General features: G+C 52.6%; 1 protein-coding gene and 1 pseudogene across 4 annotated transcripts; both read left to right on the forward strand.

Moving 5' to 3' along the window:
• The first annotated feature begins 43 nt into the window (after positions 1 to 43).
• Positions 44 to 16,379, forward strand: LOC123816027 (annotated as a pseudogene).
• Positions 16,380 to 17,433: 1,054 nt separating this feature from the next.
• RABL2B (RAB, member of RAS oncogene family like 2B) lies at positions 17,434 to 26,928 on the forward strand. 4 transcript variants are annotated; one of them, XM_045835073.1, is made up of 9 exons: positions 17,434 to 17,544; positions 18,693 to 18,835; positions 21,822 to 21,851; positions 22,793 to 22,872; positions 23,456 to 23,535; positions 25,058 to 25,169; positions 25,329 to 25,426; positions 25,721 to 25,804; positions 25,982 to 26,928. In XM_045835073.1, exons 2-9 carry the CDS (start codon positions 18,729 to 18,731, stop codon positions 26,069 to 26,071), a joined length of 681 nt encoding a protein of 226 aa, XP_045691029.1. In that variant the 5' UTR covers positions 17,434 to 17,544; positions 18,693 to 18,728; the 3' UTR covers positions 26,072 to 26,928. The 4 variants fall into 4 exon arrangements, with proteins under 4 accessions (XP_045691029.1, XP_045691031.1, XP_045691030.1 ...); XM_045835074.1 differs by lacking the exon at positions 17,434 to 17,544 and adding an exon at positions 17,561 to 17,693; XM_045835075.1 differs by lacking the exon at positions 25,058 to 25,169 and having other exon boundaries at positions 23,419 to 23,535.
• The last annotated feature ends 206 nt before the right edge of the window (positions 26,929 to 27,134 follow it).

Raw genomic sequence — 27,134 nt, forward strand, 5'->3', positions numbered from 1 at the left:
CCCCAGGGCGGGAAGCCCGGGAGCTCCGAGAGGACGCTCCGCAGAGGTGGGCAGCGCGGCAGGGGCCCCGGGAGACGGACCGGTAAGCGGGGAGCCCTGCCCTGGGGAACCCTCAGCCCGAGACCTTCCAAGTCCAGCCAGAGAGACCCCAGATGCCCTCATCCCGAGGGGCCCAAACCCCTCAGCACCCAGGGGCCGCGTCCGCTAACCCGGAGGACCCCACGTCTCCTGACCCCCAACGCTCAGACCCCCAAACAGCCTGGAACCCCAGGTCCCCTCAGCTCGGGGCGCGCTTCCTGCAGCCCGCCCGCCCGGAAAGACCAAACCTCCCCAAACCCAGAGACCCCGAATGCCGTCGGCCTGGAAACCGACTCAGTGGAGGGGACCCGGATGCCCCTCGTGAGACGCCCCAACCCCCCCTCAGCCGCGGCGGTCTGGCCCTCTCCCCCAGGACGCTGAGTGTCCTCCGCCCGGAAGACGCAGATCGAGTCCTGAGGGATCCCCGGGCCTCTCAGCCCGAGAGACGGCGGTCTGCCTGCCGGACACTGCACCCGCGCCTCGCGCGGGCTTCTCCGGACCCCGGGGCGCCTCCCGGCCCTTCCCTGGGAGAAGAGCGTTTCCTGCGCCGCCACAGGCCCGCCCGGCCCACGGGCCCCTCAGACCCCCTGGCAGAGGCTTAGGGAGCCCGCCCTGAGGCGACGCGCGGAGGGAGCGGGCGGGAACGAGGGCGCGCCCCTGCGGGCTGCGCTGGCCCGGGCCCATCTAGCCCCGCGACCCCTCTCGCTGGAAGCCCTGCCCACAGGGAGGAAGGCCGAGTACCGGGGACGTGAGGAGGAACTTCCGACCCGCTCACCAGCCCAGGAAGCGCGCGCGCAGGCGCTGGTCCCGGGGGCCTGGAGACCCGGCAGGCGCTGGGCTGGCCCCGGCTCAGGCGGCTCCGTGCGCCTGCAGCTCCCTCCCGCACGGACAGGGGTCGCAGGGAGTCTGCTCCTTCAGTCAGCGGGGCCGGCGCTGACGGTGCGGGGTGCGGGGCTCACGGCAGCTCACTGCAGACTCTCCCGTCCCATCGGAGCCAGCCCCACGGGCTTCCTGGGCGTGTCCCTCCCCCACGCTCTCTGCCTCAGGACAGAGGTTTCGTCTCTTCCCAGGTCTCAGGGCCCCGCGACCGGCTTTCCTGGGTCACCGCCGCAGGCGGGCGGGCCACCGAGCTCCAGGAGGAGGACGACCCTGAGGACTCCGATGAAGAACGGACTCCGAGGCAGCACGGTGAGCGGCGGGAGCAGCCAGCGCTGCCCTCCCGGCTCGGACCTGGTGTGGGTCGGGCGGCATCTCAGGACGTCACCAGGGAACAGGTTTGCTGGTGCAGCGAACAAGCAAGAGGCACAACAGTGTGTCGCACAGTGAGGGGCTGTTCCCGTCAACTTTCACGTGTGCAACATAATCACATATTTATAGACGCATTAGTAAGCAGTGAATGTGTAAGAACATAAAGTGAGCGAGAAATAACTAATTCAGAAGGGTCGTCATCGCAAGGGAGGGGGCGGGTCTGGCGGGTGAGGAGTGTCCCCACGCCTGGCTGATGGCCCGCATGGAGACGGACGGAGGACAGTGTTAACTGTGGTGATGACGGGAGTGGGGGAGGGCCGGGGTCGGGAGGGGTTGGTCACCGGGTCATTTCCTGATACCGGCCATGGTGCCATTCTGTCCGGTATGATGAATGTTCAGAGGGTGGGGTTGGTCCACTTTCATGGGTCTGGGCTTGACACACAGCTGAGGTCAAGATGTGATCTTTAATGTGACTGGAATTCTGTTTCTGGGGTCGACAGACTGTGGGTGCTGACCGGAGTCTAATGACTGAGGAAGGGCGTGGGTGGCCAGTATGTGCCCCGCGGGGAGGATACCAGAGAAAGGAGGCCGGGTGGTCCCGGTGCCCTCAGCCGGGACAAGGCCAGTTTGAATGAAGAAAACAGGACGGAGAAAGGGTTATGTTGAAGATGTGGAGTTTCTGTGCAGTTACTTTCATTACATTTTTGTCAAGAGAGGCCAATTTATTTTTTAATAAATGTAATAGATGCTTTATGAACATAGGATGAAGCATAGATGACACTTTGCCTATTTTTTTTACATTCTAATGAAATTAGTGGGTGGCCCCAGTAGAAGCCTAGGCCTTAATGATACATCAGAAACACTTTCCAGTCATCCTGGGATTGTTCTTGGACTACTCTCATTCAGAATTCTGTGTCCCTAATAAGAATCTCCAGGTTTTGGAAATATTTACCAACCAAAACACTGATTTCTCATCATCTTTCAGTGAAACCCTGGGTGGCCTTCAGAAGGGAACAGTAAACATCAGAAGGTGAGTATTTCCCATATCCTGTTGACAACAAAATTTTCCTCATGGAGAGAAATGCAGGTAAGAGCAGGGAAATGCAGAAAGTATCCTAGGAACTGCCACCTTCCTTTCCTGGTCTCTTCAACACATTGTCCAACATTATCATTTTTTAAAAGATTTTATTTATCGATTTTTTAGAGAGAGGGGAAGGAAGGAGAAAGAGAGGGAGAGAAACATGAGTAGGTTTCCTCTCTCACACCTCCAAGTGGGGGGACCTGGTCCACAACCCAGACATGTGCCCTGACCAGGAATGGAACTGGTGACCTTTCAGTCTGCAGGCCAGCGCTCAATCCACTGAGCCACAACAACCAGGGTTCATCATCATCTTAATAGTTACCAACTACAGCAACAATAGTAACTACCAGTTGTTTCAGACTTTAAGAATTCTATGTGAATAAACTCACTTAAACGTTACAACAACCTGATGAGATACATACTATAACTTACCATTTATGATGAGGGAAGTGAGCTTTCAGAGATACAGAAATGTTTGATTACGTGTCTTAAGATCACAGTATGAGAGATAGTGCAATCTAACCCATACTTGCTTCTCTAAACCACTTACAAACTCATTAAAACTTTCATGGTTTTACCCTGGACACCGTGCCGCAGTGGGGTGTCATCCTGCAAAGCAAAAGATGGCCAGTTTGATTCCTGGTCAGGGCACATGCCTGGGTTGTGGGCAGGTTCCCAGGTGGGGTGTGTGTGAGAGGCAAGTGATCAATGTTTCTCTCTCACATCGATGTTTCTCTCCCTCTTGCTCCCTCCCTTCCCCTCTCTCAAAAAAAATAAAATCTTTTTTTAAAAATTAGAAAAATAAACTTTCATAGTTTTCTGAAGTTTGCATTGTCTTATCCATATGTCATTACATCATTCATCTGACTGATGATTTCAGCGGAAGTTCTTTTCTGCTATGCTGGAGTGAGATATTCACTAACACCCACCGACTAAGGAAAGCGTACATTGTATAGGCAGTTTGTACAGTGGATGGTCCCAGATGAAGAATAATATAAAATGTCCAGGATCACAGCCTCCCACTCTAATCAAAGAGCATCTCCCACCCCTGAGAAGCTTCAGGTTTCATGATGGAGAAACAACAAATAATAAAATGACTTAAGGACTTCATATAGGTTACACACTCTTCAACAGAAAGTCATCTGTCTGGAACTGATTTCAAGTGCCGTTTCTTATAAGGTGAAGTAACAGCTTCTTTCTCTGAGTTCCAATGAGGCCACTCGATCCTGTTTAGAATCATTTGTTCAGTCCGCCTACCTCTGCGTTGTGAGCTCTTTGAGAGTCTGGTCCATACCCGATTCTTCTCAAGGGTCACAGACCCAGGTCAGGGCCCCTGAATGTTTGCTGAATGAATGATTTCACAATTACAAACTAAACTAGAAGATGATCAATGAATGCTGAAGGTAATTTCTGTGAGATTTGAAATATGGAGAGAGCTGAGAGGTAAATTGATAGCAGGACTGTAATCTCACATTCATACTGTTACACAATTCACACAACACTGGTCAGCATTATTTAATGGCACGTTCACTAGAACATTCAAAATTAGCATGTGACAGATCATGAAACTGAAGAACAGTAGCTACCAATACAGCCTTATTCAAAAAGAATTGGTGGGAACCAGCTAATCTAAGTACAAATATTCTTTCTAAGGCATTGCAGATTTTATCACCATTTTATTTATTGTACAGATATGTTTCTGCCAACTATTTCTTTATTCTCTCCCCAGTATCCTTCACTCTCAATATTATAGAGACAGTTGAAAGAAAAGAGCCATTAGGCATGAGTTCTAATCTTGGTACCCACAATAGCCCTATCTCCTCTGATACTCATACTCCCTAGGTATTTCCAAGGGTTGAAGTATTAAAGACATGCATGTGAAATGTATCCTAAGCCTTGAAAAATTAAATACATGTTATCTTTTAATATGTGACTCTTATATTGGAGGCAACATATGGCATCCAGGGTGCCATTAAGCAAGGAATATAGCTTGAAGGAATTGTCAGGAACAGCAAATTGGATGACTGCAAGTGACTCAGAGCATGCCCAGAAACTAGTGTCCCCTCTTGGAGAAGCATGTGCCTTTGGAAAGCACACTAGACAAAAATTGGGTAAGAAAAAATAATTTGGAAACTTAGTTCTTCTAAGTCCTATAGAAGGGCTGATAAGTATGACCTAGGTATATAAGGCGGAGTTTGGATGGGCCTGGATTTAAGCTGGGCTTACCTGAGACTGAAGTTAGCAATGGAGCTTTGGGCAAATCCTATAAATTCTCTGAGCTCCTGAATGCTAATGTGTAAAGTGGAGATAAAGAAACATCACTCATACATTATTTGAAAACATTAAATTAAATTTAAAACAATTGACAAATGCAACTTGTCCAATAAATCCACTGTGTTAATGGCAACCACACTTTATTGGTGTTGTGTGCCCAGGCCTTTACTCAATGCCTAACACATAAAGCGTACTCAATAAGTATTTTATGAATGATTACAGGTTGGCAAGTTAGACCTGGTAATGGGAAGATTTAAAGCCAAAATTGAATCAGTCATCTGTAGTTAGTGTGGAGTCTTACTCTTCTCAACCAATAGTTAACAGTAAAATATCAGAGTATGCAAAAGGACAGATAATAAATTGATGGGAGGAGATTGTGTGTTATCTGACAAAACGGGAACTAACACTCCAGACCCTACCAGCCTCGCTCACCTGGCCTTCTCCAACTTAGAACTCCAGAGAAAGCAGATGGACATGAAGATGAATACCATACAAGAAAGAAAGGGCCACGTGTACCAAGAGGTCAACGAGCCCCAGGATGATGACTACCTTTGTAAGTGACCTTCACTAAGAAGCATGTTATGATAAAATAGTTTCATCTAGTCCTTTGGTCCCCAAATCACCCCCTTCCTCTAGTGACCTGGAGTACAGGATTGAGTCTCAATGATGTGAGTGCTGGACTCCCTCTGAAGCTCTTTGTGTCCAGGAACATGTGCTAAACCTTCCCTAACCCCTGTTGCTCTCCCCTCCAGACTGTGAGAAGTGTTGGAACTTCTTCATCGACAGTTGTGCTGTGCATGGGCCACCTACATTTATAAAGGACACTGCAGTGGCCAAGGGGCATCCCCACCGCTCAGCCCTCACCCTGCCCCCTGGATTGAGAATCGGGCCCTCGGGCATCCCTGAGGCTGGGCTTGGAGTGTGGAATGAGGCAGCTGACTTGCCAGTGGGTCTGCACTTTGGCCCTTATGAAGGACACATCACAGAAGATGGAGAGGCAGCCAAGAGCAGATACTCCTGGCTGGTGAGAACTATTTACCTCTTCCACTGTCCTCTGGCTTCCCACATGCCTTCTGAGGCTTGGAGGGACCTCACCTCTTATGTGCTAGATATGGAGGGGACAATATGATTAGCTCTGTATACTGACTGAACTTCATATGAACACAGAGCTCCTTTTCAGGATCACAAGGTAAGTGGGAGCAAAGTGGTACAGACACAAAAGAGTGGCTCTCCCACTCTGATTGGACAGGTAGACTCAGATGTGTAGATGGTAACAAAATTATCATATGGTCACAGTTGGCAGTTGAATCCCCATGCAGGCTGGAAGAGCTTTGATGACAGTAGAGTAAAATAATTCTTCTGACTACTACCTCCCCACAAAAAAATAAATAAATAAAAGGTCTTTAACTTCTTTTCTGAAACACAGATCGCAAAAGGGAGAAACTGCTATGAGTATGTGGATGGAAAGGACAGATCCTGGGCCAACTGGATGAGGTGAGGTCAACAGGTCACTGGGTGCCAAAGGGGACTCTCATCCCCCACAGCCCATATATAAATTTCCCTCTCATCATGTCTCCCTCAGTGCTGTCCTTTAATCCTTTTTTCCTCTTTTTCTCTATACAGTGTTCTTTCATTTCAGGGGACATTGAGGGGAAAAGTACAGCATATGTCCTCAAAATGTAAAGCTCTCTAATAGACACAATGTGGACACTGGAAAGGACCTTGAAGAGCCTAGATTCACCAGGGACACTGGATTACACTTTAATTTATCAAATGAGCATTAATTAAGCACTGACTATATTCCAGTTTAGATGATGGAATACATTACTTAAACAGATCACACAACCCAAGTCCTTATGGAGGACTTCTCACAGACAAACATAAAACAATTGTTTTTAGAAACATTTAACTATAATTTCCAAGAAGTGCAGTGTCAAGATAGCACCAACCAAGGATGGTGTAAACCTGTGAGGGCAGCAAACCATCCCGGCCTCACTTCTAACTAGAACTGGGTTCTGAGGCCTGCAGAGGAATGGTCATGGGCCCCTTTCCTGAGAGGGGCTCTCTTTTACCAGGGTTACCTGAATGTGAATCAACTACTATTGTTCTATTTCATTTTACTAAGGCAAAAAGACCTCTAGTTTTCTATAGTAACCTCGGGCAGGCAAGTGAATGGTACCCTAAATAAAGTGAAGGGGGGGTGGAGAAAGGCCTCACAAGAGAAAATAGATGTGGGCTGAAAACTGGATAATTAGTGAGCTAATTTAGAAGCAGAGCCCTAGATCAAGCACCAGGTTCTATGGTGTGAGACAACTTGATTTAGAGTTTGGAGAAGCCAGAGATCACTGGATATTATGGCAGAAGCTAAGTTTAGAATTGGGTTTTAGAAAATGGTATTAGGCAGCATTCGCACTGCAAGCAGGACTTGGAGGTAGGAATTCATATGACATGCTGACAGATGCTCAGACACTGAACAGAAGGTTCCCCAGGAGCATTAGGGGCAACACCAGAGCCTGAGGGTCTTAAGAATCAGTGAGGAGCTGGACATGGATGTAACAGGTAGTGGGAACTCATCACTGTGGTTTTCTTTCCCTTCCTCTGCCTCAATCCCAGGTATGTGAACTGTGCCCAGGATGATGAAGAACAGAACCTGGTGGCTTTTCAATACCACGGGCAGATTTTCTACCGAACCTGCCGGGTCATCGGGCTGGGCTGTGAGCTGCTGGTCTGGTTCGGGGACGAGTATGGCCAGGAGCTGGGCAGCAAGTGGGGCAGCAAGTGGAAGAGAGAGCTCACGGCTGGAAGAGGTGGGCACTACTGTTCTTCAAAACAGAAAGAAAAGAGAGAATTCTCCATAGAAATATTCATGATCCAGCTCCTAAGTAGAGTAAAATCCACTCTGAAGTCAGTAAAGTTTCAAATCAGATGCTTCAGAAATTCACAATTCATTCATATGTCTTTGACTCTTAGGCAAAATTTTTATATTTTTTATTTTGAAAATATTTCATGCCCAAAATATACAACCACTTTTAGTGCTGTGAGGCTGAGAGGCAAAAAAAAAAAGTTTTCAAGCACTAACCAGCTGTCTCACCAAGGCGGTTTTTCTAACATTTTTATACCTGTTTCTTCTTAACTTTCTCCCATACTCCTAAATAAAACGTTTTTTATAGGCATTCATTATTTTTTAAAGATTTTGCCCTGGCTGGTGTTACTCAGTGGATTGAGTGCCAGCTTAAAAACCAAAGTGTTGCCAACCCTAGTCAGAGCACATGCCTGGGTTTTGGGCCAGGTCCCCAGTAGGGGGCATGTGAGAGGCAACCACACATTGATGTTTCCCTCTCCCTCTCACTCCCTCTTATCCCTCTTTTCTGAAAATAAATAAATCAAATCTTTAAAAAATATTTTATTTATTTTTAAAGAGGGTGGAAAGGAGGGAGAAAAAAATCAATGTGCAAGGGAAACATTAATCTGTTGTCTCTGGCACACCCCCAACTGGCCCACAACCCTGGCATGTGACCTGACTGGGAATCCAACTTGTAACCTTTCAGTTTGTGGGACAACACCCAACCACCGAGTCACACCATTCAGGCAGGGCACATTCGTTCATCACTTCAGTGAATTATCATTAGAGATCCTACTCTGTGGCACACAGGTCCTGGGACCTGGAAATACAGATTAACATGAGGATGAGAATCACTGCTCTTGAGGAGCTGACAGATGAAGGAGGGAAACCCAGGCCCATGTGCTTGCATGTGCATAACAGTACACAGTGGTTAGTGCTTTGGAGAAAACTAATCCAGGACAAGTGCCTAAAGGTAGTCCGAGAAGGGCTCCCTCAGGAGATAACATTTACAAAATTACCTGCAGGCAAAGGATCCCAGGCAGAGGGAGCAGCTAGTGCCAGGCAGAAAAGAGGTGGGGCATTCAGTTGGCTGAGGGTCACTCGGGTCTTGTCTCAGCACAGAGACAGTGTGGAGATCAGATGGATTAGCAGCCCAGCAATGCAGTGCCAATGACCCGAGTTCAGACACTTGGGACTTCCCTGAAAGTGTGCAGTTGTCAGCTGTAGAGTGGTGTGTTCTCTGTTCTGATCATGCTTTGTTAATTTTTAGAAAATAAACTCCAGTGGGGAATCCCCTCAGATTACTTCATCTCCAAGTGAGAGCACATGGTGCATTGACCAGAGAGGAACAGGAGTCAGGCGTGTAAGACGTGTGGTTGGAGAAAAATTTTCAAACAGTACTTCTTAGGATATTTTAAATGGACTAACACTGAACGAAGTGAAGCATAAATATTTGGTGTGAGCCTTGAGGAATGACTTTTTTAAAGATTTTATTTATTTATTTTTAGAGGGGATGAGGGAGAAAGACAGGGAAACATCAATGCCTGGTTGCCTCTCACACGCCCCCTACTGGGGACCTGACCCACAGCCCAGGCATGTGCCCTGACTGGGAATCTAACCTGTGAGTCTTTGCTTCGCAGGCAGGCACTCAATCCACTGAGCCACACAAGCAAAGGAAAGAAAGACATTATTTTATAGTTTTGAAAAACTGAAAAAGAAGCAATTCCTAGTTTTCTTCTTTAACATGATGTAGACAATACCTATCATTGGGAAAGCTCACTGCAGTTCACGGAGTAAAATTGCCCTTCCTGCCGATTGAAAGTCCCTAGTCTGAGCAATATTAGCAAAGACCCTTGATGTGGGCTTTCTGGACTTCTAAAGAAAATGCACTGCATAAAAATAAAAAGGAAAATAGACTGCAAGTGGACACTTTGTGGGCGATAGAGCTTGCGTTGTCACCGCAGTCAGAAGGATTCATGGGGCAGGTCTTACCAGGAGACAGGTGCGGCCCAGGCATTCTCATCAACATTTGCCCTGACCAAACCTTTCTCTTTCAGCAGAACCAAAGCCAGAGGTCCACCCATGTCCCTCCTGCTCTCTGGCCTTCTCCAGTCAGAAATTCCTCAGCCAACACGTGAAACTCAATCATCCCTCTCAGATTCTCCCGGGAACATCTGCAAGAAAACACCTCCAAGCAGAGGACCCCTGTCCAGAGGATCAGAATCAGCAGCAGGAACATACTCGTACACACAGCTGGAATGATAAAGCTGAAGGTCAAGAGGTCAAAGAAATGTCCAAACCTTTCCTTAAAAGGATCAATCAGAGGAGAATCTTAAGACCCTTTTTCCAACCTTCCAAAGGACAAATGAAGAGCTTTACTGAGCATGAGAGAATGATGGAGGAAGAGCCCTGCAGAGGCCAGGAAGACAGTCCAGAGGACACAGGCAAGGTATTTGTGAAAGCAGGAATGTCAAAAATTGTAACAATAGAGCACGGAGGGTGTTGGCAAGGCTTCAATGATGGGTCACATCTCATCACACACCAGAGGACACACTCAGGAGAGAAGCCCTATGTTTGCAGGGAGTGTGGGCGAGCCTTTACCTGGAAGTCATATCTCCTCAGACACCAGAGGACACACTCTGGGGAGAAGCCCTATGTTTGCAGGGAGTGTGGGAGAGGCTTTACACAGCGGTCACATCTCATTGTACACCAGAGGACACACTCTGGGGAGAAGCCCTATGTTTGCAGGGAGTGTGGGCAAGGCTTTACAGAGAGGTCAGCTCTCATCAGACACCAGAGGACACACTCAGGGGAAAAGCCCTATGTTTGCAGGGAGTGTGGGAGAGGCTTTACCTGGAAGTCAAGTCTCATTGTACACCAGAGGACACACTCTGGGGAGAAGCCCTATGTTTGCAGGGAGTGTGGGAGAGGCTTTACACAGAAGTCACATCTCATCACACACCAGAGGACACACTCAGGGGAGAAGCCCTATGTTTGCAGGGAGTGTGGGCGAGCCTTTACACTGGAAGTCATATCTCATCAGACACCAGAGGACACACTCTGGGGAGAAAGCCCTATGTTTGCAGGGGAGTGTGGGAGAGGCTTTACACTGCGAAGTCACAGTCTCATTGTACACCAGAGGACACACTCTGGGGAGAAGCCCTATGTTTGCAGGGAGTGTGGGCAGAGGCTTTACAGAGAAGTCAGCTCTCATCAGACACCAGAGGACACACTCAGGGGAGAAAGCCCTATGTTTGCAGGGAGTGCGGGCGAGGCTTTACACTAGAAGTCATAGTCTCATCACACACCAGAGGACACACTCTGGTGAGAAGCTCTGTGTTTGCAGAGAATGCAGGCGAGGCTTTACATGCAAGTCAGGTCTCATCACACACCAGAGGACACACTCTGGGGAGAAGCCCTATGTTTGCAGGGAGTGTGGGCGAGGCTTTACCTGGAAGTCAGTTCTCATCAGACACCAGAGGACACACTCAGGGGAAAAGCCCTATGTTTGCAGGGAGTGTGGGAGAGGCTTTACCTGGAAGTCAAGTCTCATTGTACACCAGATGACACACTCTGGGGAGAAGCCCTATGTTTGCAGGGAGTGTGGGAGAGGCTTTACATACAAGTCAAATCTCATCAGACACCAGAAGACACACTCAGGGGAGAAGCCCTATGTTTGCAGAGAGTGCGGGCGAGGCTTTACACAGAAGTCATATCTCATCACACACCAGAAGACACACTCTGGTGAGAAGCTCTGTGTTTGCAGAGAATGCAGGCGAGGCTTTACATGCAAGTCAGGTCTCATCACACACCAGAGGACACACTCAGGGGAAAAGCCCTATGTTTGCAGGGAGTGTGGGAGAGGCTTTACCTGGAAGTCAGTTCTCATCAGACACCAGAGGACACACTCTGGGGAGAAGCCCTATGTTTGCAGGGAGTGTGGGAGAGGCTTTACACAAGTCATATCTCATCAGACACCAGAGGACACACTCTGGGGAGACTCCCTATATTTACAGGTGGAGTGAGTGAGTTATTAGCATTAAGTCCAATATCAATACCCATAGAACTCTACAGACCCTTACACTCCCCAAGATTGCAATTAGTACAGAAGTAACTGGTAAAACAAACCCTCCAGTTTCATGACAAGAGATGAGATGGACAACCAGTTCCATAGTGATATGGGGATGTCAGCACCAATCTCGTTCCTGGGTTTTTGAGCTATTCTAAAATGTTTATCTCCATACACATAATGAAGCCCAATACCTCATTCTGCCCATCACTAAAAGCAGAGAGTTTCTGAAGAGCCACAAAGAAACCATACTCTCAGCCGCAGAAATTCAACTCCTGCAAATGTGTAAATCTGAAGTCAGTCTACTTTGGTTACTGCCCAGAGAGAGGGATTTGAGACAGACTCACCAGGGAAGGGAATTCCCCGGACTCCTGGGAAAGGGGCCTTTTTCTCCTAATCAGCTCCCTACCCTCCTCCCTTGGCTTCTCTTGGCTCTTCTAGTTTCCTACAATCTCTGGAAATCTCAGCGGTGAACAGCAGGGAGGGGTGTATGCTTTTGCATGGACGTGAGCTTGGCTCACATCTGGGCACCTGGTCTTCCTCATTCCTTTCTGCCCCTTCAGGGTCAGCATTTCCTGGTGCACAGCATACAGATTCCACATCTGTCCATAGTGGGTTTGAATCTCAGCTGTCTTCTCCAGCTGTGTGACCCAAGGCAAGATTCTCAACTTCTCTCTGCCTGCTTCCTAGTCTGTACACTGGAAATGGGAAACTCCAGACTTTCTGTATGACATTCAAAGTTGAGTCAGCACAGACAGAATCTGGTAAGAGGATCACTGAGATTGCAAGTCCTGCTGAACAGCCTTTAGTGCTCATGTCCTCTGGGTCTTGAGTGCTGGACAAAGGAAGATAAGGACAGGGTAGGGGTCTGTAACCAAATTCAGAATTTGAGCAGATACCACTGCTTTCCCCACATAGACTCAGCTGCCCTGAGAAGGAGGCCTGAGGTTGGGGAATTGCTTCCCTCCAGGTCACCACCCTCCCTGATCTGCACACCCTCAGAGCTTCCTCAACACAGGCAGGTGCTACTGGGGGTGACCTGTGAAACAAGACCCTAGCCCGCCCCTTGCTGAGAACTGACACTGGGAGCACTGTCTAACTGCACTGGTGTGTTAGTGTAGATGGTAAGCCAAAGCAGGGAGGATGAGGAAGATGTGTGTCACCCACTAACCCAGCAGTCCTGAGCCTGGTTCCATTCTATTGCCAGATGATCCAGCATCACAAAAAATACTATGCTAACATGTTCAAATTTTAGGTATCATTTCCACCATCTTGGAAAGAAAGGCTTTGAAACTATTCATCCCAAGGCCTAGAAGATGGGAGGAGGTCCACAGCACTCAAGGAAAGGACCCATAAAACAAATTCGGGTAATAGCTTTCCTCTGTTCACTATCTGTTTAATGAGAGGATCCCTAGTGCTTACAGAGAGACCCTACTGGTAACTTTGGGTAACTGCCTCAATTGAACTCTCCTGTCACAGATCTATTTTACAAGATGACCAAATGGGGTCTGAAGCGAGATAAGGATTCAGGCTAAAATCTCCCACACATACCTGCGTTTGGGTAGTCAGTCACAGTCCCCGTGGAAGCTGACACCACTTTTACCCACCAATCAATATGTAACTTCTCCCCTATCCCAACAACTACCGGTACATAAGTCCTCAGGGCAAAGGAGCTGGTGCTCTTGCCTTTCACTCCCACCTCAGCAAGACCTGTCCTCTTCCATGAGAACATATCACTAATAAACCCTGCTTGCACGCTAATACACTTGCTGATCTGTAATCCTTCACTGCATTGGCAAGAATTGAATTTCTCCTGTTACAGGAGCACCCAGTCTGCATATGGCATTCATGAAGCGCACAACACAGGAGCTTCTGTAATGCACTTTCCTTGTGCCTGGGACCCACAGGGCTTCATACATCAATGACACCGTCCCAAAATTATTACTTATTGTATCTTTAAACTTTTTTTTGTGAAGTGTAATGGGATAATGGACATGAACAATGTTGGTCATTCCTGGCCACCCATTCCCAGATATTGTCCACAATGGCCCAAGAGCACAAAATTCCCATGATCCCAATGGGTGGGAGTCCAGCGAGACTCAGGGTGAGAACATGGTAAACATCTACATCTGTATAAGCATTAGGAAGGGTGCTAACAGATTCCAGAGGTGGCACTTTTCTTAGAACCAGAGCTGAATTCAATACAGAGATGGCAAACAATTAGTGAGGACCCCGTTGTACCCTCTCCTGCATGAGGGAAACCTAAGCATGACCCACCCTGTTCCTGCTGAAGTGGGTTCACCAAAGGGGGACACCCAACCCCATCACCTGGAACAATGACCTTTCTGTCCTCCCAGTGCCAGTCTTGTGAAGAAGAGTGTCTACATAAACTATGTGGATTTCAATAATAAATACCCACTATTAATTCCTTTTATGCTTTTTTAAAGGAAAGTGTCTTTCTTGGGTTTTAATAATAATAATAAATATCCACTATTATTTCCTTCTCTCTCTCTTTTTTCTTTTTCTTAAAGATTTTATTTTTAGAGAAAGGGGAAGGGAGGTAGATAGAGAAGGAGATAAACATCAGTGAGGGGTTGCCTCTCACGCGCCCCCACTGGGGACCTGGCCCACAACCCAGGCCTGTGCCCTGACTGGGAATCGAACATGCCAGCCTTTGGTTTGCAGGCCAGTGCTCAATGCAGTGAGCCACACCAGCCAAGGAAATAATCATTGTTATACAGGAACAAGTTTAAAGAACTCACGGACAAAAACTAAGGGGGGGGGTGGAAATGGGAGGGAGGTGGGGAGCACTGGGGGGGTGGGCTGGGATAGGAGTAAAAGAAAGAAAACTGTGTTTGAACAACAAGTAAAAAAATGAAAAAAATAATCATTATTAATATGAACATTAAAGCCACAATGAGATATCCGTTTCCACATACAATAGGATGAATATAATTAAGAAATTGAAGATAAGTTTTGACTAGTATGTGCAGAGATTAAAACACTCTTGTGCTGTAGGAATGTAAACAGTTTAATGTGTCTTCAAGAAGTTAAAAATAGTTACCTTTTAACTCAATTCCATTCCTAGTTAACTACTTCTCAAAATTTAAAACAGGTTTCCCACACAAAATTTGTTCATGTTTGTAATGCATTATTCACGTAGCAGAAAGGTGGACACCACCCCAATGTCCACCCTCAAAGGCATAGATAAACGAAACATAGCCTCTCCATAGAATACCATACTATTCCGTCGTAAAAAGGAAGTCACAAATGCAAAGTGGTGCAGCTGCTGCAGAAAACATGGTGGTTCACCAGAAACTATGAAGTTACCATTCACTTGCACTTCTGGGTGCACGCCTCACGAAACTGAGAACAGGGACTTGAACAGAGACCTGCACACTCATGCTCACAGCTGCACGGTAACTTCAAATGGGAAGGTGAGTTCAAACCCAAAGGTGAGCTCAACTCGAGTGTTGGTTGACGGATGATGACAGACAGGCAGGAGGGGTGCAGCCACATACTGAACATTCCTCTGCCATAACAAGGAGCGCAGCTCTGACACAGGCTACAAGGAGGCTGGGCCCTGAAGACGCGATGCTCAGCGAGAGAAGCCAGTCCCAGAGGGACACACGGTGTGCAATTCCATTTACATAAAATGACCGGAAGGGTCAGGTCCACACAGATGCAAAGTGCATTGGCTGTTGCCTGGGGCTCAGGGGAGGGAAAGGGCAGTGACAGCTGAGTGGTAGGGGCTCCCTGTGGGGGTGAAAAGAAGGTTCTGCAAACAGGTGGTTGCACATTGCGAATGCAGGGGATCCTCTGTGTGGGTGGCCCTGGGCAGTCGCAGCATCAGGCCAGCTGTCCCTGCAGGAACGCAGGGCCCAGTCTGCACAGGAGGAGACAGTAGTCGGGCCCGGGCCTGGGCCAGAGCCATCTGTGCCCTTCATATCCATCAAGGGGTGAGGATGGGGAGCAGTCTCAGGGACCGTTCCAGGAAAGCTGGGTCAGAGTAAAGCACGGTATTTCCTACCCCAGGGGCAGGTGTGGAAGGTGAGGTGAGCCTGGGGCTGGGTGGTGACACTGAGGCCACCCTGCCGTCCTCACTGGAGCCTACGTGGGCCTCTGTGGAAGTGCCCAACCAGGGTGCACCCTCCTGAGCATTCGTGTTGGGGACCTGTATGCCACCTCGGGACAGTGGGACCGAGTGACAGAGCAAGGGCACTTTGTGCTGATGCTGTGGGTCTTGTGTACGAGACATTACTGGGACTGAAGTTCTTCTGGGAGCAACCACACCCACTGATGCCAAACGTGGTGGCACCGGCATAAGGCAGGGGCCTCGCAGAGACACTCACATCTCAGCATGTGGTCACCGGGTTCGGGTGCACTGCTCGGACCCCACCATCCACATCAGCCCCTCAGTGGCTGCTGTGGCAGGCTTCTCCCCCTCCTCATGCATCTGTCCTACTTCTCCTCACCTTTCCTCACACAGCCTAAAACCCCTAACTCTAACCCCTAACCCTTAAGACCTGATCCTGACTCTAAACCTCTGGTTCTGACCATAACCCATAGCCCTGACCCTTGAACTAGATCTTGACCCTTACCTTGATCCTTACCCTAACCCCTGAACCCAAACCCCTACCTCTCACCCCCACCCTCACCCCTAGCCAGACTCCGTAACCCTAAACCTAACCCACAGCCTTCACATTCACCTGTTCCATGACCCCAACCCCAAATACCAGACTCTGACCTCGAAATCGGAACCTGTAACCTGTACATCCAACCTCTAGCCTTGAAGCCCAGCCCCACACGTCGTGTCTTCATGTAACTGCTAATTCACAGCCCCAACCCTAAACCCAGTCCTGAACCAACCCTGACAGTCACCCCAACTTAGCTGTCACTGCAGAACTTGATCCCAGCTCTCACCTGCCTTTGTCCGACTTGTCACAGCCACACGGACCAGCTGCACCCAGAACTACGGACGGCTGTCCTAGCAGAGCCTCCGCACCCCAGGCTCCGGGCGCCGCCCCGCGGAGTCCTGTTCACAGGGTCTCAGCGCCTCAGAGACGGCGCCCCCTGGTGTCCGTCTTCCGCTGTTTGCACCAGCGAGGCAGCTGCCCGTGTTCCTTTGGCTCGTTTAATCGTTATCTTTATCTTTCACTGTTTTTAACATCTTCTCATTTGTTTTGGAGTTGAACACTCTATTATGGCTTGTGTAAAAGTGCTGTCCTTTTTCTGCTTGGGATCGTAGAGTTTGCATGTCTTTTTAGTGGAAATTGCATTATCTCTTCAAATACTGTTTCCCCCCTCCGGAACGGATTTAGTGCAGGATTTGATTTGCAACTGTCTGCCCCTCTGGGCGCTCAACTGCGGCGGGGCAGCTCTGCCCTGCTCTCGGCTGGAGCCTCGGCCCAGGGAGGGCGGCTGGCCTGGCACCCACGCGCTCCGCGCACCTGGGCCAGAGGGAGCGCTGGGCCCCCTGCTGATTCTGGCTGGGGCGCGACCGTCTCGATCGATTCTTGGTAACCACAGACGTTGACAGGTGGAGAGATTAGCTCGAATTCACTTCATCAGAGAACTGCAAACTTTAGAAATCGCCAGTCTTGTGCCCCCTCACCTCGGGTCCCGCCCCCCTCCTCTGAAGTCCGTTGCCCCGCCACCCCACGAGGCCTGCGGCGCAGAGCCCTGACTCAGTCCCGGCCCGCCACCCCCACCGCCCGCTTCCCGCTGGTTGGAGCCCAGGCCGGCCGGCCCCGGCGTCCTCCCCACTGTCCTCTCGCCGGCACCGCTCTAGCCAGCCACGCCTCGCGGGGTCCTTCAGGCCTTCGCCCGGGCAGTCCGCGTCGGGGTCCTTCCACGGTTGCGTAGCAGCTGCGGCGACGCGGCTGGGTTGGAAGCGGAGTGCGGCACTGCTCGAGCCCCTCGGGGCGGGCCGATTGGGGCGTGTCCCAGCAGGTGCGGGCCCGGGTGGTGGTGGGGGGAGGCCCGAGGCGTCCGCGGTGCGCAGCTCTGCCGGAGTGGACGCAGCCCCTGCGGTGGCGGGACGGAGGGCGGCGCGCGGCGGACCGGGCGGTGGTCCCAAGACTTGGTCACCGCCCCCAAGGGTCTGTTGAGTGAGAGTTGAGTGGGTCGGAAAGCAGCACGCAACCACTGCAGAGCTTCGAGCCTCGCGCTGTGTTTGGCTGGTGGGGGGCTGCGGGAGGCGAGGTCAGGGGCGCCCTGAGTTACCCAGGCGGAGCCTCTGCCGGAGTACGGGCGGGAGTCCAGCAGAGCGCCGTCGCGGAGTCACGGCCGGTGCGCGCCCCGGTAGCGGTCACAGCCGCAGGGATACTGCGGCAGCTGGGTCTCAGGTCCCCGACCTCGCGCGCGTGGTGCCGGCGCAGCCAGCTCCGCGTCGGAGGCGTCCCGGGCGCCGCAACGTTTGCAGAGAGACCGTGGCGTGAGGAGACGGGCTGTTGCCCAGGTGTCCGCGCGCAAGGGAGGGGCGGGGCGTGCGGGATTCCTGGGTCTGTGTTTCACGCGTGGTGTGTGCCTCCGGCGCAGGCCCAGCGCCGCTCGGCAGTTGTGCATCCGAGTCCGGTCCTAGAGAAGCAATCGTGGTGGATGTCCACTTTGGCTTAAGCAAAGACAGCACTTAAACTAGTAGGAGGTTGAGAAACCCCAGGGATGGATGTGAGAGTGCCCTTGTCGGGGTGCGAGGCAGGAGGCAGAATCCGGAGGACCGGGTAGGCTCTTTGACCAGGGGTGAGGGGACTGTCATTGCCATTCAGTGGGGACAGTTCAGACTTCCAGAGCTCTGTGTCTTTGCCGAAAGGTATCTCACACTGTTCATACGACACACTGTTGTGTGTCCCGGTTTCACAAGCGAGAAGGAAGCCTTGCATTATGAGGCTTGTACTGCCTCTCCCAGAGCAGCGGGCACGGTGGCACTGTGTGCGGCTGGAGGAAGGAGACGGCAGAGTAGACTGCCTGAGAGGGTCTCGCTGGGTGTGAGATTTCCGCCCGCAGTTCAGCAGGTGGCAGCCTGGTGGTACGGACTAGAGAAGGATGCCAGTGTGTCCTTGGGCCCCTCTCATCTGCTCTTCTCTGCCCTGCCCATACAGACAAAAGCCCCCTCCCTGGAGCTGACCCAAGAGCAGATGGCGGGGGACACAGCCAAACCCTTTGAGTTGGACCAGGAGAAATACGATGCGGAAGACAGTGTGAAGATCATCTGCCTGGGGGACAGCGCTGTGGGCAAGTCCAAGTATGTTGGGGGACTGGGGAAGGAGGACCAGGCCCACAGTGGGTCTGAGCCGCTGGGAAAGCCCTCCGGGGGCAGAGGAGCCCGGCTTTTGGGGGAGCCCTGAGTGTAGTCCCTGTGGGAGCCCAGGTGTGCCCTGGGGAAGTGACGAGAGAGCAGGGCCCCGGACGGCACCAGAGTGGGCCCTGGCGCAGCTGTCCGGGGCAGGGAACCGAGACCTGTAAGTGGTCGTGAACTGAGAGACCGAAGGTGGAAGCCGTGGGAGAGCCGAGAGGAATGTGTGACCGGTGTGACCAGCACAACCAGTGACAGACTGAGTTCAGGTTGCCAAAATGCCTTTTCCTAGAGGGCCTCACTGAGACCGAGGAAAGCCGGTAAAAAGGAAGACTGAGCACACTCAGTGTGAAGGTTGGTTTAGTCTCCTACCTGATGCCGGTGGCCACGTGCACAGGGGGTGGAGCCCCCCAGGTGGAGACTGGACCGGAGGCTCTGCGGTGCTGTTGCTCACTCAGCGGGGGCCCGTGGCCATTTCTGCCGTCAAAGGATAAAGGCGGACCTGCCCCCGGCAGGTGTCTCGTGTGGTCTGACCTCCCAGGGGCTCCAGAACCACGTAGGATTCCGCCTTCGCCTTTCACTAACATGTCCTTGGACTCAAGTAGCGGTGAATGATTCTCTAGGGCAGGGTGTCCAATCTTTGGGCGTCTCTGGGCAACACTGGAAATACATCATGACATGTAATCACAAAAAAAATTTCATAATGTTTCAAGTAAATTTACGATTTTGTGTTGGGCTGCATTCACAGTCATCCTGTGCTGCATGCAGGCCGCGGTTTGGACACCCCTGCTTAGGTTTTGCTGGTGTCAGGCCGTCTTCACGAATTCACGCCCCCAGCACCCAGTGCAGCTCTGGCTTAGTCTGATGTGGTCCCGTTTGCTTATTTTTTCCTTTATTCCCCTTGACCAAGGAGACATCCAAAAAAAATTACGAAAAACAATGTCAGAGAGTTTGTTGCCTATGTTTTCTTATTGGAGTTTTGTGGTTTTAAGTTTTACATATAAGTTTTTAATCCATTTTTAGTTGGTTTTGTATATGGAGTAGGAAAGTGGCCTGCTTTCGTTTTTGTGTGTGTATCTGTCCAGCTTTCCCAACACCTTTGTTGAAGAAACTGTCTTTACCCCATTGTATGTTCTTGCCTCCTTTGTCATAGGTTAATTGGCCACACAGGCGAGGGTTTATTTCTGGGCTCTCTCTTCTGCCCCATTGGTCTGCGTGTCTGTTTTTATGCCGATGCCAGGCTGTTTTGATTACAATGGCCTTGTGGTACAGTTTGGTATTAGGTAGTGTGATACCTCCAACTTCATTCTTTCTCAGATTGCTGTGGCTATTTGGGTGTTTTGTGGTTCCATGTAAATTGCAGGATTATTTGTCCTAGTTCTGTGAAAACTGCCATTGGTATTTTCATTGGAATTCTGTTGAATCTATGGGTTGCTCGGGGCAATGTGGACATTTTAACGACATTAATTCTTCCTCTCATTGAGTCCTTACTTATGTTTCCTATTTCTGTGCAGAAAAATAGTCTATTGAAGAAGTGTACATTTCCATTTCCCTCCAGCACATCTGCCCTTGCCCAGTGGTGCGTTTTCATGAACCTGCATCAGTGGCCTTGTCAGATGACTAACATCTGGATCCTCCTCACAATGGTGGCGCCTGCGGGTTGTCATTTTGCTTTTTAATTTTTAGAGAGAGGGGAAGGGAGGGAGAAAGAGGAGAGAAATATCGATGTACAAAAGAAACATCTATTGGTTGCCTCTTGCATGCCCCTAGCTGGGGACCTGGCCTGCAACCCAGGCAGGTGCCCTAACTGGGAATCAAACCAGTGACCTTTTGGTCTGCAGGCCGGTGCTCAGTCCACTGAGCCACACCAGCCAGGGCGCTGCATCCTGTTGGAGGGTTTCCTGGTTCTTGGTGTGAGGAATGGTTTTCCGCTGCAACTTGGACATTCTGAACATCATGTTATTTCACCAAGAGGCCACACCACACACGCCCACCACCCCTGACTGCTGTGGTCTCAGCGGACGCTGTAGCAGGCAGGAGTCTGTTCCCCCCTTGGCCTTGTTGGACACCCACCGGCTTGGGGCTGTGGTTGGGAGCCTCGTCAGTCTCCGAAGTGAGGAAGTCTAGGCCTGTCATTCAGCCGTTACTCGTGGGGACGGAGGCGTGGCTGCCGGTTTTTCTGTGGTGTTTGGATGGTGGTTAGAGCCAATGCGTTTTTGACCTAGGCCCTGGGATGCAATGATACACAAAACATTCAAATCCTGGTTTCATGAGCATCCCCTCTACCTGAGAGAGAGTCGGTAAGGGAAAGACTGCTGTTTCAGTGGGTGTCGCCTGCAGGGCTGTGATCGAGCACACGGTGACAGCGAGCTTGGTGCTGGTTAAGGTCACGGTGCTCAGGTGACTCCTGGCCGGGAAGACCCGCACAATGCTGGAGATCAGCTTTCAGGCCGAGGGCACAGCCCCCGGCCTCGGTGTCCCATGTGCAGAGCAGGGGTGGCCGTGGTGCCCACGGTGTGCAGAGGTGGACAGTGCGGACCTCAGCCACGCACGCTGGTACTCAGGCTCGCAGCAGTGAGCTGTGTGCTGTGAGAATCGGGCATGGCGAGCCCCGGGCCCGGGGGCTGGGAAAGGCCCGGTGGCGCGGACTCGCGCACTCTGGCGGGATCAGGGTCGGCTGGTCACACAAACTGCCTTAGGCCTGTGGAGTTCACCACGGCTCCAACGGTCTCCGGTGCAGACTCACAGCAGAGCTGAGACGACGGGCCTCTCTTTCTTCGGTCGGTGCTGGTGACAGGCTGCGGGGGACCCTGGGGCAGTCAGGAAAGGGCATCCTGTGTGGTCGTGGAGTGAACTGGGGGGCACAGGGGACGTCAGCTGGGGGAACTGGGGGACCTGGGGGCTGCACCTGACCACCTGCACGGTCTCCTTACAGACTCATGGAGAGGTTTCTCCTGGACGGATTGTATCCTTCGAGGACTGACATGCTGCTGCCCTGCGCCTTCCCCGCCCTCTGGCCAGCCCACCCGAGGCCGACCCCTGTGCCCCTGGGCCCGGGCACTGGGGGGCAGATGGGAGAACGCACTGGCTCCATCCTGCCGGCTTCTCCCCAACCTGCGTGGCACCACATGTGCTCGCTGCCGCGTGTTCGGCGCTCACTCGTCCTTGCCTTTGCTCTGCGCCGGGAGGGTGCTGCAGTAGCTGTCGTGCTGGCCAGACGCCTGGAATTGTGTGCAGGTCATGTAGCCTCTCTGACCACCAAGCTCAGGCTCCCTAGTACTTAGAAATTCTCTGTGGGAATGAGCTTCATAAAACACAAGCTGCCAGCTCCCCTCCTCCCACAAGTAGTCGCGCGCTGCGGGTTTGGAGGGAGGCCTACCTGGCAAAGGGGCGGTTTCCCCAGCTGCCCAGGTGAGCCCCTGAGAGCCTTGGGCAGTCGGAGTGTGTCCTGCCGCACCTCCCATCAGGTCTCCCCTTCACCCACCTACGTGTCCCAGCTTCACCGGGCCGCCCACGCAGCGTCCTGCAGCGTCCGGCAGGGTAGTCCCGGTGTTCCTGCAGGCTCACACCCAGGCGAGCTGGTGCGCTGCTGGCCTGTGCAGGCTTTCTTCCCGGAGCACCGTCCCGCTCCAGTCGCCGTTTCCAAGCACGGGATGGCATTCACGACAGCCAGTCTGTGACATTCTGCTCCAGGGTCCCCCGGACCTGGGTGGCCGGGCATGCTGCCAGCTGCGCCCGCCCCTCGCCTTCCAGGAAGCCGGTGCCAGAGACACCTGAGGCTGATCCCCTGACCCAACATCCTTTCAGTTTAAAATCTAAACGATGCTGAAAAGAAAAGGAGAGAGAGGGCCCATTCCATACCCCCTTTCCTCCCTTGTGCATCCTCACTCCTTGACCTGGCGGCAGTCGGCCCCAGCAGCTGTCCACCTACGCCCTGACCCTGTACAAGCACACGGCCACAGTGGACGGCAGGACGGTGCTTGTGGGTGAGCGACAAGGCCAGCTCCTGTGATGCTCGGGCGGGGCATGGGGGTGGGAGGGAGGACGCCAAGGGCCTGGAGGCCTGGGGAACAGGCGGCACGGGGCTCGTTCCTGCGCTCCGGCCTGGGGTCCCGAGCTAGCTGGTATGCAGAAAGAGCAGTGTGGTCCCAGTGTCCTCTTCCCCAAAGGGTTCCGACTGTCAGTAAGGTGACAGGCCTGCCCCTGGCCAGGCCTCAAATCCTACCCAGCTGTGGCCACCGTCTGCGGTCACCCAACGGGGACGTCGACCTGGTTTTGGCCTTGGAGGGCCCCACATCTTGTGGGATGGAGCCGGGGGGCGCCTGCCTTCTCCCTCATGGGCTTCCGGGCTGCATTCTCTGTCCCCCTGGCCCATGTCTCCTCTCAGCTGCCCACATGCACACAGCAGTGCACAGGCCCACGGGGCACACGGGGCCTGTCCGGGTCCTGACAACACACACCTGCACACTGTGGGGTCCCCGAGCCTCTGCACAGAGACCTGCGTGGAGATGCACAGCGTCTCTTCCCTCCAGCTCCCGTCAGGCGATCAGAGCTGTGTTCACGTTGCAGACTTTTGGGACACAGCAGGCCAGGAGCGGTTCCAGAGCATGCACGCCTCCTACTACCACAAGGCCCACGCCTGCATCATGGTACGAGTCCAGCGGGGGCGCGGGCAGAGGCTCAGGGCAAGTCTGGCCTGAGGGCTGCTGGGGGGACAGGGGCCCAGCAGTGCTGAGGGGGCTCCCAAGGCCTCCCATGACCACCGCCTGGTGCTCTCGCTGGGGGCAGACGCTGGGGCTGAGAGGACTCTCCCTCCCAGCCTTCACTTTCTGTCCAGAACACAGCCTTGCACCGGGCGTCCGCGGCCAGAGAACAGTGTCCCAACAGGACACAACTCAGCCGCGGGAAGAGCCGAGACAGGGGAGAAGGTTCGTGTCTGCCTGTGTCCTTTAGGGCCTGCCCCTGAACTCCCGGGCTCCGTTCTCAGGCCTTACTGTCCCTTAAATACAAAAGCCCTCGATATCTTCCAAAATGTTAACTAGTCCGTGTAAGGAGACAAAACCAAAGAGGGTGACAGGGTGAGGCAGTGTCATGCCAGAAGTGACAGCATCAGAGATGGGAGAGCTGGAGAGGTCCCAGCCGTCCGGGGTCCATTCTGGACTGGCCTTCGGTGCTCTGCACTCACTCCCCTCCCTCGGGGAGTGGCCCCCTCCTCCCTCTGACACATCCCCAGGGCCTCCTCTTGGACCCTCTTCTGAAGCTGGGGTTGCCCCAGCCTGCTGCATGACACCTGTCCCCGATGACCACGTGGGAGGAACTCCAATAGCCCCAGAGGGAGCTGGGGTTGCACCCTCCCCTTGAAACCCCGCAGGGATGGTCCCCGCACTCGCCACAAGCAGAGGGGCTCCGGACACCAGGCTTGGGCACAGGGTGGCTGTCGGGTGGTGATCACAGGAGGCAGCCTGGTGCGGACCAGATACCAGAAGTTTCGTTACAAGAATACTTTAAAAAATTACTTTTAATAAGTTTAAAATACAGCCCTGGCTGGTGTGGCTCGGTGGACTGAGTGCTGGCCCGTGGACCAAACGGTCACAGGTTTGATTCCCAGTCAGGGCACAGGCCTGGGTTGTGGGCCAGGTCCCCAGTGGGGGGTGTGTGAGAGGCAGCCACACAGTTCTTTCATGTTTCTCTCCCTCTTCTCCTCTGTCTAAAAAATAAATAAAATCTTTAAAAAAAAGTTTAAAATACAAACTGAACAGAAGGCTAAACAAAAGCTTAGACTTTAAAAGTAAATAATAGTAAATAAAGGGAAATTCTGGAGACATTTAAAATGATTACAAAGGAACTTTTAAAAAGTTTAAGCAATGAAAATAGTAGACTAAGGAAAAAAGTTTACAATTTGTAATAAACTATTGATCAGTAAGATGATACAACTTGTTAAAATAGGTAAATAAAATTGGGTGACCAGGTAAGAAGAAAGGAATGGAGACTCTTGAAACCACTCTTGGGACTGGAGGTCCTGAGAGGCGTCCTCAGGGAGGGTGGGCACAGGTGCCGCCCCTCGGAGCAGTGCCCAGTCTGCGCTCCCCTGCCGGCCTCTGTGGGGCGAGGCACCTGGGCGGCGTGCTGGGACCTCGACTCCCCTGCGCTGTCTTCCTCTGCTCACTGCAGGTGTTTGACGTGCAGAGGAAGGTCACCTACAGGAACCTGGGTACCTGGTACGCGGAGCTTCGGGAGTTCAGGCCGGAGATCCCTTGTGTCCTGGTGGCCAATAAAATCGACGGTGGGGCCCTCCCTGCCTCTGGTGCCCGAGGTTCCCGGGGGCCCGAGACACACCCTTGTTGACACACCCGTGGTCACACGCTGTCACGTCCCTCCCAGTAAACACCCCGCCAGCCCCTCTCTTCCCCTCAATGACTGGTGTCCTGCCTCCTCTCTGCAGCCGACATAAAGATGACCCAGAAAAGCTTCAGCTTTGCCAAGAAGTTCTCCCTGCCCCTGTACTTTGTCTCAGCTGCGGACGGCACCAACGTCGTCAAGGTAATGACAGAGGCAGCCGGTCAGGTGGGGATGCACGGGGCAGGGCCAGGCTGACTGCAGGGGGCGGGGCCCTGGAGCAGTGGCTGCGCCTGTGACAGGCAAGGTCCCTGTAACTACTGACAGAGGGGCTGGTGGGCCCACGGACCAGGTGTGGAGGCAGGGTGATGGGAAGCAGGTGCATTGAGAGGTGCAGTGTTGTGTGGACCTAGGATGGTGCCAGTGGGTCCGAGACAGGCAGAGCCCAGGTCCCTGGCACCCACAGCGGAGGTTTCCTTCTTCCCCCTCCTCCCACAGCTCTTCAACGATGCGATTCGATTGGCCGTGTCTTACAAGCAGAATTCCCAGGACTTCATGGATGAGGTTTTGCAGGAGCTTGAGGTAGGTCAGGCCAGTGTCGGGTGGGACCCAGGAGTGGCTCCTCGTCGGAGGGTGTGGGATGTGAGCCAATACAGCAGCTCTGGCAGACAGCACCTGTGGGGGGGTGCCCCGCCCCAGGAGGTGTCACTGCAGGTGGACAGGTACAGGGCCAGGCCTCACCAGCAGCCTTGTCCACAGAACATTGATTTGGAGCCGGAGGACGAGGAAGACCGGCCCGACCAAGAGCAAGAGCAGCATGGCCGCCCCGAGAGCCCGGCCCCCTCCTGAGTCCCAGAAGAAGGCGCCTCCCACCCTCCGGCAGCCCTCCAGCCTGCCCAGCCACCAACCCTTCCACCGGGAGCCCCTCCTGCACTTCAGGCCGGGGCGGGGGGGCCCAGCCCCAGCAAGCACCATTGACACGGAGAGGAGGTCCGCCCCAGGCCCCGAGGCAGACTGAGGAACCGCTCCCTCTCCCCAGGGTCAATCGCGAGAGGCTCCAGGAGCATGCTTGGTGTGTGTCTGAGATGAAAGGACACTTTGGCCGCTGTTTCGTCTCCCAGAACTGACCTCAGCCTGTTCGTTGCATGTCCACCGAGGGCGTGACTTCTAACCCTGACTGCCCGTTCCCATCCCTGCAGAAAGTGGGGGCTCCATCCTTTTCTACTTCCAGTTTCCAAGCCAACCTTTTTAAACACTGGGTTTGAGCAGAGAGCTGTTCATGCCACAGGTGTTTCAGGAGCCCTTCTAGGTACGACCAGAACATCAGTGCCGGGCCAGGGTCACAGGCACAGGCGTGCCATCAAGATCCAGTGAGCAGGTGACAGGTATGCCGTACCTGGTGCACAGACATCATTGCTGGTAAACATGGAGGGTCAGAACAGGCTCTGTGAGGCGTGCCGTGCCATTTTGGATGAGAGACCCTGCAAGGAGAGTGTCACTGAAAATCCCAACCTCAGTGCTAGGCGCTGCCTCAGAGCCTGAGTGCCACCGTGGGCGCAGTGCCGGGACAGGCCCCACTGCCCCGTCCCCGTCTCCACAAAGCCTGCGGCTCTCCCATGGGTTTTACCAATCATTCTGTATGTCATCTCCGTCGTGTGTGTTTATTTCCTGTGTTCCCGCTCACAGTAAAGGTTGAACTACATGAACATGGAGCACACGTGTGCGTCCTGTGCGTCTGGATGTCACTGGGCAAACGCACAAAAGAACCTCAACCGCGTGAGGGAGGGAAGTGGTGTCCGGGGTCGCCCAGGTCAGCTCCCGATGTGCTGGTCCGGGGACCATTTCACTGTCATTCGGGGGCTTTGAAAGACTGAATTTTGGGAGAACAAACTTTAAATTATGATGCTTACAA

Source organism: Phyllostomus hastatus, unplaced genomic scaffold, assembly GCF_019186645.2.
Source record: "Phyllostomus hastatus isolate PE091 unplaced genomic scaffold, TTU_PhHast_1.1 phas_contig_198, whole genome shotgun sequence".
NCBI lineage: Eukaryota > Metazoa > Chordata > Mammalia > Chiroptera > Phyllostomidae > Phyllostomus > Phyllostomus hastatus.

What these genes read in the sequence shown, in the direction of transcription:
- RABL2B (XM_045835073.1), top strand. Translation starts at nt 18,729, where the DNA reads ATGGCGGGGGACACAGCCAAACCCTTTGAGTTGGACCAGGAGAAATAC. An exon ending in AGGTTTCTCCTGGACGGATT is followed by an intron (nt 21,852 to 22,792) that starts GTATCCTTCGAG and finishes ACCTGGCGGCAG; the next exon opens with TCGGCCCCAGCAGCTGTCCA. An exon ending in AGGCCCACGCCTGCATCATG is followed by an intron (nt 23,536 to 25,057) that starts GTACGAGTCCAG and finishes TGCTCACTGCAG; the next exon opens with GTGTTTGACGTGCAGAGGAA.